An 11,993-nucleotide genomic window follows, 5' to 3' on the forward strand; every position below is an offset into this window, starting at 1 on the left:
CCATTGTACCTACAGTTACTGTAGACTAAAATACCATATTCAAGAATGGGCGAGATGCATTTTCTGTAAAATAAGCTCGATTCGATATTATTGATGTTTATCATTATGAATACAATGAGCTTTCTAGCTTTGGGTACTTGAGATGCAGTGTGCTCGGAAAAGTTCAAACTGTTGCTATTTCTCAAACCCAAGTCACGAACAGTGTTGAGAGGCTTCAGTATATGCTTGTGTAGTACCAGATTTAGGTTAAGGCAGCGGCCAATGTGAATAAATATACTATTGTCTACATTCAGTGGCTGATTCCACGACACAGTTCATTCGTATCAATAGTTCATTTCTTCTTGGATTACCACTGAAATATAGCTTTCCTTGATGAGAGAAGAGAATGGATAAACCATTTAAGGTCATCGGAAAAGACGAAATGCTACAGGAAAATTAAACAAACTTTACCGATTAGAAACTGTTTTATTGAACATTAATAATTTCATTGTATTTTTGGATGTATTTGTTTCACCGAACTTCTGAAATTGTTTGTTTGTATCTTTGCCTTCTCTTTGTCTTTGGTTTGGTATTCAGGAGTTTTTGAAGGTCTGTTTTGCAGTTGTTACACTTATCATTAGAACGATATTCGAGTCGATTATTTTTAATTTGCAAATAAGCTTTTTTATCTGAATAGGAGTTTGGTTCTATTGTTATTTCGGATTCGCAAGTTACAAATGTATCGACATACCGTGCTTCAATAATGAAAGAGAGCGAGAAGTTGGACGCAACAGGAAATGTTTACCGTATTGAAATAGTGGGCTCACGTCATTGATGAAGAGGAGAAAAACTAATAGGCCAATGGCACTTCGTGGTATAACTTCACTGGTTACATTCACAGGCTTAGAGTAGCAAGATCCAAAGCGGACGATTTGACTACGTTCTGCCTATAAGTGATGTAGTACATATCGTTATTTTCTTGGAAAACCTACAGACACAGGCCCTCTCACACCCTATTCTAGCCACGATGACGTATCATGGCAGTTGATGGATTGACACGCGTTACACATATCCTAACCGTCTCCGCGTCTAACCTCATAGTTGCTTACTCAAATGCCCTATGATAAACAGGCAATGCCTCAACCCACACTAATCGACTACTAGTAACTCAAGGGTACCCTGTATGGTACCGCATATTGGTCTACGCACTCACCTAACTTTTAAGTGAAAGTATTACTACAGTCCTGTTAAAAATTCCATGATCCCCCCTTATCCCCATCAAAGCAAATAAGCCTGTATTTGATGTATATAACGGTTTTATTTTTCAAATTAAAGACATCAGTCAGTCAGCAACAACGTAGAACTTCGTACGTACGCACACCAGTTCGAGTTGCCACACCACATTAGCACAGAGATGCAGTTTGTCCATTCAAATCCCGTAGTGGTAGAGGTAGTAAGAGTATAAGCAGTTGTCTGAAACATTAGAGTTTGAAGATGTTATTCAAGGCGTATAATACAGTGAAATAAATTTGGAAAGAGAAAAAAGGGACATGACAAATTCAGGAGATTAGAATTTGGGAGAACACAAAAGGTAGATGCACCTGCATCATTGCAAACAAATTTGATCCATGTCATTCAGGGTCTCTAACCATCGGTTGCTATCGTCTCGCGGAGTCCAACCAGGTAGTCTACACCTACCAACATAGCTCAGTCCAATTGTCAGTGACTTCATGGATTTGTGCCATATTGTGGTCCGGCCACCCTTAGCTTTCTTCCAACCTACTCCTGCACCATAAAACATCGCACTTCGGGGCAGTCGGTGGTTGGGCATACGTAACACGTGTCCCAGCCATCTCAACTGATGAAGTTTCACTACTCCATCAATGGATTTGCCATCCTTACCTAGTACCCGTTTCCTAACGACTGCGTTACGTACTCGATGTTCCCAGGATATGCGAGTAATGCTTCGAAGACACCTATGATCAAATACTAGTGACCTACGAATATCTTATACTCTTACCGGCTATGTTTCACAGCCATAAAGTAGGACGGAACGAACTACTGCACGGTAAACCCATCCTCTGATTGGTAGACGGATATCTCACCTACTCCATAAATGACGCAATTCGGAAAAAGCCAGTCGAGCCTTCTGTATCCGTGCTGAGATTTCGTCACACACTAGAACACGAGGGCTGATGAAACTCCCTAGATAGGTGACGTGATCGACACGCCCAACTACTTCACTCCCTATCATTAGTTCAGGTGTCGACGCAACCCAATCCTGAAGCAACATTTTGCATTTCGAGAGGGAGAATCACATCCCGAACATGCTTGCATTTTTGCTTAGAGTGGTCAGAAGACTCTGCATTTTGTCAGCGTCTTCACCAAATAGAGCTATGACATCAGCATATTCTAGGTCAAAATGTGAACCTTCCGGTAGAAGTTCAACTCCTGAAAATTTAGATGAGGAAAGTGTCATCTCTAAAAGCACGTCAACGACAAAGTTAAACGAGAATGGAGAGAGTGGGCAGCCCTGACGAACATCACTTGAGGTAATCAATTCTGATGACAGTTAGCCATAAGCTCTCACTCGACCAGTTGTGTTCGAGTAGAGAGCCTGTATAAGGTTAATGTACTTCTTTGGCACTCCTTTCAGTGACAAACATTGCCATAGAACCTCACGATCAACAGAGTCAAATGCTGCCTTAAGGTCGAGAAGTACTACGATTGTGGGACGTCTGAATATGTGCCTATGTTCTAGGACCTGACGTAGTGTGAGTATCTGGTCTGCACAGCCACACCCAGCTCTTCGCGAGCTTTAGTTAGGCGTCGAAGTATCACTAGTGCCAATATTTTAGACACTATATTAGTCAAACTGGTTCCTCTGTGATTGTCACAAGAGGACTTTTGTCCTTTCTTATAGACTGGCACAATCACTGATTGTGACCAGTCAGATGGGATTACATCTAGTTCCCAAATTCTACCTGAGACCTCAGCCAATCTTACTGCTAGTACTGGACCACCATCCTTAAAAATCTCAGGAGTCAGCCTGTTAAGGCCTGATGTCCTCCCATGCTTCAGATTTTTTATAGCTTTTTCAACTTCGTAAAGAATTGGATGTTGAAAAAACTATAGGAAAAGTAAGATATCAGTTAAAAATTGGAGTAAAATGGTAATATACAGCAGATGCACATGGCAAGACTTGTCTCCTTCGATTACCTGAAATATCGAATACGGTTATTAGCTTAAATGGCTCATTTAGCAAGACTAATGTGTGTTTTGAAAGAGAATGTGGACTTACTGCGCGAGAAAGTTATACTGGTACTATGGACGTTATAGAACTCGAGTTCCCCAGGGCGCACGAAGCACTCAAACTGGACGACAGTTGTCCAAAAATAATTCGAATCTGGAGGTGGAAATTTGCAGGCACTCTTCATAGCAAGGGTGAAGATAGCAGGTGACTGCTGACATCATGCAGTAAAAGAAACACAAATTCGCAACAGGTGAACCTTGGTTTATAAAAAAAATGAGCATAATAACAGTTAATTACCCTTTTACTCAATGATTATGGCCCTCCAGCTTCCTTTTATGGCCAAAACAGCAAACATACACCACACGCTCGTAGCGGATTTCCGTCTTTTCAATGTTAAGCTTGCTTTCACGCACGACGTACTGAACACAACACATTTGTTACTGCTATGGGATATATTTTTAATAACGAACCCTCTACAATAGATTGGCAGCATCTCTGACTTCGTCTATAATTGTCAGGTGCTTGGGTCTTTTTCAAAACATTACTGATATACCTACTGCTGCGAACTCACTATTAGTTTGACTCGTTATTGGGATAGAGTTGTCCATAATACTGAGGAAAAGAAAACCCGGAGATCTTTTTCTTTCATTGACATCATAAATGACAGTTAAGAACGAGCATACGGATAGTTAGAATCCTAGGCGGCAGCAACACTTATTTTGGCTAAGAAATCTTTGATTTTCAACATCTACAATATAATACTCAAAGGAAAACGGACTAACATTTTATAACATAAAACAAGTGACGAAATACACTGACTTGAGTAGACTCAGCAAGACCTCGAAAACGAAGCTGATTCAATGAAAATTTGCCACAACGCCTATAGCGTTGCATTAACCGCTGAATTTCAACACAAAAGAAATAGCGTAAAAAAAACGAGGAAAGCCGACTGCAATTGTTCACAAGGATTGCGGATGTAATAATTCCTGTTTCATTCTGATTGGTCGCTAAGCCGACTTCCAGGATTACGAAATCAAGTTGTGTCTAATTGCTTCCAGCTCTTCGCCTCTGTTTTCTGATTTTTCTAAGTTCGCATGTTTTGATTAAAGATGTTACTAGTTAAGTTGTTTTTTAAAGCTGAGCGCGTAATTCCTGAGGAGATTCACACTCAACATGTAAAACCGGTAAAAGATCAAAAAATGGTGAACGCAAGAACAATTAGTCGATATGTTATGGCTCGGTCGTGCAGGCGCAGTTATTCTGAATAACCTCTTGCTTTTTGTGTCAAATATGTTACTCTCCTCCCAGCTCAAACGTTTTCACCAGAAGTGCTAGACGTTACACTTCTGATTGTCACGATATGACGAGTCAGTTTAGAGCATGATGCGTCTCTCAAGCAAATTCTTACAGATTAGGTAGTCACATCATGATAACTCTACCATTTTGGGTTTAGGTTTATTATTATGGTAACAAACATAAATGTACTGATACTGAATCAAACTATAATTCTACTCTAGCTCCCCCCCATCTAGTTAGCACTGACCGAAATTGCTCAGGTGATTTTAGTTTTTCATAAAATAAACTTACCAATAAATCGATGCTTATTACCAAACAGCTAATATCCAATACTTCAGGCCATGGAGACGGCTGAAATTTATATACTCCGTCGGCTATTTAAAAAGACCACACTTATGCACCCGAGAATGTCAGAAGCCGTGTCTTCTTGATTGTGCCGTTTGTACTACTTATGTTGGCAGACCTAAGTAGTATGTTACACCACTCGGAAGTAGACCGCCTGTCAGGAGAAGATTGAGGAGATCGAAATGAAGAGAACAGGAATGTAAACCGAGTTAATATAATAAAGAGAGAAATGGGAGAATCATGAAGAATGTAAAGGACGACTGATGAGAATGTGCAACTAATGTATTTAGTGTATGGTTTTCATATTTTACGAAAGCATTCTGTAATTTTGCAGCAACAAATAAACTAGATACCCCCACCTGTTCGGTTTTTCCCACACAAACGATCGATCTACTCATTTTGAGGCTTACTTCTCTACACTTTAATTCTGTGGTCTCTAGTATCACAACAATTCGATCTCACACACGGTAATATGATAGTTGTTAGTCTCTGTCAAGTCATTTCTCTTAAACAAATGCTCCCATTTATTCTCAAGAAATATTAACCCCAATTAAACATCAAGTTCAATAGAATAAGTCAAGTCAAGTAGTCATGCTATATATATTGTACAATATTAAGGACTATAAATCACTCCATTATATTAAGATGTAAGTTCAAAGAAATTGGTTAGTTTAAACAGGACTGTCATAAAGATACTAGATATTCGATTGCTGTTACACCAACTATTAGGATTTTTTCTTCTATTCATCCTGTCAAGTTACATTTTTCTCATGACCTAGTAGTTTAATGTCATATTGTAAGAAAACATTTTGTTGTTCATTTATTGGTGATTGAACAGAGGATTATGTATTTATCTGCACAAACGAATTTGGGTACATAGAAAGACGAGACATTTTCAAACTTTCAACACCTGTTTTCGTTTGGAGATGAGAGAAGTTCGAACTGAGGTATGTATGAGATTTTCGTTTCAGCTTAAAAAGCGGATTTGTATTTCGCCTCTTTTCCAAGTACAATATATACCTTATTACACTTGTCATTGCTAAGAACACAGGTTATGTTGAAATACCAAGGAAATAATACTAATTCTTGTAAGTAATGCAAGCAGTTTTAATGAGTTCTTTAAATCAGATAGAGGATACCATATTAGATATGAATATCTACTGAATCTTGTTATTTGCAGATTATCTTAGTTACTTTACACGTGAAATCGTATTTACACACATAACGGCAGTTAACTTGTGTATGTACATTGAAAGTTCTCACAATAAGCCATGAAACTAGCGTCACAAACATTTGATTTCTACCCCTAAATCTAACGGATTTTATTCTTGGGCCATAGTCTTTGATAAGCGGGAATACTATAGTATTCCCGCTTTTAGTGTAGTAGCTTAATCATTACTTCTTATCTATTTGACTGTAGATCACACGACATTTAAATTTTCACAAACGAATATCTGTGTTCACTGTGTTGAAAAATTATGACCTTCGCTTGACTTTCGTTAGACAGAAATGGTGGGCAGAATATTCCCTGGAATCTAAGACAAATAATTGTTTAATAAATGTGAGACACTTTGAGTGTCTTTTCTTGATCCTATGAACAATCTGGCAAATGACAATAAAATACCGAGTGCGATTAAGGAGATGGGTCATAAAACAGTATTCCCCTCCATTGCTTAACCTAGGGCAACTAGAAACCTTCGTTTAAAATATCAGTTGGTGAGATACATGATGATAAGGGATTATCACAAGCTTTTTCTCACATCTATTTATCCTCACTCCCTAGTATTACTCCTCAGGTTTATTTCACTAGTATAAAGTGAACCATAGTGTGTCGGGTTCTAGAAGTTTGGAACATTATGACACAGTTGTTTGATCATTATTTGTTTTTATGTACTTCACAGGTCATTATTATGATCCTGAAAAAAGGCTGGATAAAGTTGGTTACCCGCTCCTGATGATTGTTTTTCTTTTCAAAGTTTGTTTTAAGGGACAAACGATATGGTTGCTGTGAGGTGATATCACGATGGCTTTTGAGTAATGTGTTATAAAATATCTTGAATACTGAACACTGAGGTTCAAATTTTGGAGACAAATTCATAGATAAGTATTACCAACTAAAATGGATGACAGCAACAGAATAAGCACCTAGTCGGTCATTTAGGTACATACTCTAATCCTGTTATATTCTTGAGAGTGCAATTTTACAGCTCCATAGATACCAGTGTACACTAACAACATTCGTTATCGGTATATTACAGTTTATTAAGATCATGTTACCGTTAATCTGTCTGTAAACTTTATTTAGAATTCTTTAGGGAATAGAAGTATCTAAAGGTCTTCAAATCTTTCGACATTGGCGAGGCAATCTACATGTGGCATAGTTTGCTAAACAGATATCCGTGAAGTAAAGAGATAATGAAATTTTGTCAAAGCTCGTCAAACATTAAAAGATTTTCAAGCGGCATAAAATAAACTTATAAGGTGTGTAATCTTCCCTCGAGGTGATATTTTATCTGTTTAGACAAATGCGAACGTGTAGCCCATGATATACTTGGGCAATAAACACAAAGGTTGAAAGCTCTTATTGGCTTTAGCGTTGTGATACGATTGTTTCTTTTGTGATCAATCTTCCTACACAAGTTTCTATTTGTTCACTTTGGGGTGAACATAATTTGTAAATCTTTTAATCTTTAGTTTGCCAATCGAAAAGCAATCAGCATGTAATAACTTGTTGGTCTAAATATTAGGTAACGGCTAAAATCAGTTACTAAACCTTATGTGTCTAGCTTTCGTTTAAAAACAACAACAATTTTTTTCTGTTTACTGGTCGTAGAATTTGTTTGCTCTATGAACCATCTCATAGTTTAAGATAAAGGATGAAATGGTGAACATATTTATCCAAATATGTTACAAAGCCGCGATCTCAGAATGTTACTGAATAAACTATTCTTTGAGTTTTTACGCATTCCGTTTGCAAAATTTGTAAGGACCTTTGAAATTTCATGAGGCAAGGAAGCCAAGGGTCTTTCTAGCACAAGGCCTAGAAATCACCACTGTTGTACTAGTCAAACCAACATATTATTCATTCGAGTCAATCTGCTTACGGCATTTATAAAGGTGTGCTGTCTTGTAATATCCCTAAAAATAAAAACAAAAACGACATCCGCTTTCAGCAAATCATTTAGTGCTACCACGGAGTTTTGCAGGACATTTCTTTGGAAATTAAAAACGTCCCTTATCTGATAAAACTACGAAACGACTGAGGAATATAGGCAAATCATAATTCAATAATTTTAACGTTTTGCATTTGAGAACACTTCTCCATAATTCTTTTATACGACTTGTGAAAATATAAAAAAAATTTTCTGTATGATGTTAATCCATGCCTTCAAAAAGCGCTAAATTTTATAATCTTTTTCATTACTTTGGTTTAAAAATAACTCTTTTACTTTGTTTCATGTATTTTCCCTTAGAGTTGATAGTGTTCTTGTTTCTTTGATGTTTTGTGATTATTTGATGTATTGACTGCAGTGATACAAAAAATGTAGTTTCTGCTTACTGATATCAAGTGTTAAGGTTCATCTCTTTTATGATACATTTTCCATCTATACTGAACATTCTGATTGCTGACATCAAATAATAAACTACGGATTAACTATATCAAACCTGCATTGTTTTAAATAGCCCGCTGACCATAAGGATAAATAGCATTTAAATTTTAGTTCGTGCCTAATGTTGTTGAGGATCGTGATTTGGTAAAGAACTAATTGACAAACTGAAATTCTTTTAAACAGAATATATTTTATAACGTCAATTCACATCATCCGATATAGTTAAGTTTAACACCCATAACGAATTTATTGTGTTTCTCATGCTATGTGCACGTTTGCCTGAGGACCTATGTTAATATCACTGAATCCGATTGAGAGCTCATAATATATTGTGTTCATCATTTATTAGTCACTTGAGTTTTTTAATTATCATGGACGGGTTATTGATATTGTTGTGTTATTTCATGAACTCTACTTAGAGTGTCTTTACTAAGGCGATCAGCGTAAACTTTATTTGTTATGTCTAAAAGTTCAATCCAACTTGCTACTAGTTCGTTTACAAAATCTAAAGTCATATTACTTTTTATGCAACCACAGGAAGAATTAGAACAGGCTATCAAAGAAAGTGAAACAAGACTGATGATACTAGACTTTTTTGCGGATTGGTGTGGGCCTTGCAAAAGAGTCGCTCCAGAACTGGACAAAATTTGTGAAGAATGGGAAGATGTTTTATTCATAAAATTAAATGTAGATGAGTTGGAGGTAGGTGTTGTGAATTTCGGAATCGTTCTGAAGTTTGATTAAATATTCTTTTCATAATCAATTTCTGAATAAAAGTATTAGAAAAATTGCTTTAAGCTATTGAGAGTCGCTATCTTATAAATTGTGCCTATTTCTGAGTATACAGAATGTCATCAATCCAGATACAAAATGACTAATTTAAGCACGCTTATGTTATTCACAGATTAAGCAGATTAGACTTCAAACTTATCCTGTCGTCTACGTTTATGGTTAAATATGACTCTTCTAGCCTGATAAATGGCGTAGGCGTTAAAACTTATTCTTCTCAAACAATACCGACAGCAATATTTAGATGGACAATCAAAGGTTAGTGGCTAAACCATCCAGATATGGGATACAAAGTCTCTATAGTTTTCCTTTTTGATGCAAATAATCTCCGTTGTCTCAATTCGTCTTGTTAAAGATTATTTTAGTGACAAATCTGATCAACTGATTTTTGCACCTAATTTTTACCAGCAAATTATAGTTTGGAATTGGTTCTAGGGACTTTTGTTTGTTTATCCTTCCAACGAAATCGAATATGTATTTATAGTTACTATTTCAATATATGTGTAGTTGGTTAACATTTGTGCCGTTCTTCTGACACTTATGTAAGTAGTTGCAATGTTTATATCTTAGCGACAGCACATCCACCAATGTTTGGATTTTATTCAGATAAAAAGTCATAGATGTGATAAAAAGCATACAGTTGACTTTAGTACTAATCAATAGCTTAATAACATTGTAGTATCCAAACAAAAGATTAAGCGTTAAATTACCATGTTAAGCTTGTTACAGTCAACTTACAACGTTATTAAACTTGGTCGATTAGTTACACGTGGTTTGAATTTTTAGTGACGTTTCAGAAAGTAATTCTTATTAGTGCGGACATGGTTTATAACATTTTGATATCTCGATGGATGGTATGTATATATGCTTTGTGATATTATGTTAACTAGTAAATACATTCCTCTTTGTCAAAAGTATGCATCTAGCATATCGTATGGTCATTTTCCTCTAAATGTCTTTTTTTATCCTGCAGTGATGATTATGATACATTCTATACTGTGAACTAAAGCTGTGGGGCACAGTCAAATGAAATAGGATTCCCTTTATTAGAATCTGAGTTTTATTCATAAAAGTTGATCTTTCATTATTGTTACTAGCAAGACAATAAAAGCTCATAAAAGAATGTTTCTACCTAAGTTAATACTTTGGAAACAGGAGATCAGTAGAACTGGAAAGATATTTACAAACAGAAAGGAAAATAGTCGTAAAGAGGGCCCTCGTTGACTAAGATAGATTACGTATTGTGTATTTCCTGTTAATCCTCATTACTGTTAGTTTATAAGTTTAAAAAGAAGAAATAACTATTGAGACATCAGATTAATCCACTAAATAGGTAATTGCAGTCCATTATTGCAATACGGAAATATGGATTGTTTAGCATTGCTCTAACGGTGCATCAGATAATAATATTTCCAGACAAAGAATGGTCTCGCTAAAGAGTGCGCGGTACTATTTTTCTATGAAAACAGTTTTCAATGACCTTCTGGCTGTTCAATTACTTTGATTTCCGCCTTTATTATCATACTTTCTTTTCCTAAACGGTCTAATAATTTAGGTAATTTCGCAAATTTTGGCAAACCTACAAAGGCTTAATACGTAGTCAATCACGTTGTGTTGAGTCAACCCTCAATTTGCCATAGTGCTCTTTCTATGAGGCACTGGAAATAAAACAGACCACTGGTACCGAAAGTTACATGAAATATAGGTAGGGCCACAATTTATTTAAACATTATTTTCACATACAAAAGTAATAGAAATCACGGGCTCTACTGACGACGAGTCAAAGTAGGTTCTGCTATAGATTAAAAATAATAATTTCTAACAGTATATGAAGACAGAAAAATTACTCCGTTAACAGACTGATACATCAATTATTGGGCTGGTCAGATGGACTCCTATGATTCATATCCTTGAGAAACATAATATTTTCAGTATTTATTGTTATTGACAATTAAAGTTTTTCCTAGGCATCATCCTCACTTGTACTTTTATTTTTAGTCTGCAGCCGAAACGTATGCTATAGCTGCAATGCCTACATTTATTGCATTCAAAGGCGGCGAAAAAGTGGACGAAGTTGTTGGTGCGAATTTAGACAAACTGAGAGAGATGATTGAAAAGTATAAGTAAATAAACCACGGGGGCTAATGAAAAAATCATTTCACCGAACATTTTTCTGTATTACGATTAGTCATATATTGCACTTAGTTACTATTATATGTAAAAGATATTTATGAATTGAGCGACATTTAACATTTCATTAATTAAAATTGATGATAAATTTCTGTTAACACATATATGAGAAGCGATACTTTAGTTTTCATTAAATATGTTCACTAAACAAATATTATATTTCACTACAGCTGATTTGGTTATTTTGTTACTTGTTAAGCTGTTTTCGTCTGTTCTTGTGGAGTAACTTGACTGACAACATCGTATTATTTTTATTATCAGAAAGGAATGTATAAACGCTACACAATATACAGTCACTCATCTTTAAAATATCAACTAGAAACGGTAATTCACCAGATTATATGAAGTGTGTCAACAAAAGGAATACCATTAAGGTAAATAACTAGTTTTGATGTTGGCTACTAAAGACAAACGGCAGAAAAAGCTGATTCCAGTGATTCTTGTCGATTGCCTTTCAAACCATCGAGTGAATCTAACACTGATCATTAAAAGAGTATCACACATTTAAGGAAATTTGTTATAGAACAGAT

At 35.9% G+C, this 11,993-nt stretch overlaps 1 protein-coding gene across 2 annotated transcripts; it reads left to right on the forward strand.

Annotated features, from left to right (window-relative positions):
• Window positions 1-5,764: 5,764 nt before the first annotated feature.
• Window positions 5,765-11,637, forward strand: TRX-2_1 (Thioredoxin-2). Of its 2 annotated transcripts, none has more exons than XM_051218806.1 (3): window positions 5,765-5,961; window positions 9,022-9,186; window positions 11,272-11,637. In XM_051218806.1, exons 2-3 carry the CDS (start codon window positions 9,064-9,066, stop codon window positions 11,398-11,400), a joined length of 252 nt encoding a protein of 83 aa, XP_051072085.1. In that variant the 5' UTR covers window positions 5,765-5,961; window positions 9,022-9,063; the 3' UTR covers window positions 11,401-11,637. The 2 variants fall into 2 exon arrangements, with proteins under 2 accessions (XP_051072085.1, XP_012794021.2); XM_012938567.2 differs by having other exon boundaries at window positions 5,765-5,820.
• Window positions 11,638-11,993: the final 356 nt, after the last annotated feature.

Source organism: Schistosoma haematobium, chromosome ZW (genome assembly GCF_000699445.3).
Source record: "Schistosoma haematobium chromosome ZW, whole genome shotgun sequence".
In the NCBI taxonomy this organism is placed as follows: Eukaryota; Metazoa; Platyhelminthes; class Trematoda; order Strigeidida; family Schistosomatidae; genus Schistosoma; species Schistosoma haematobium.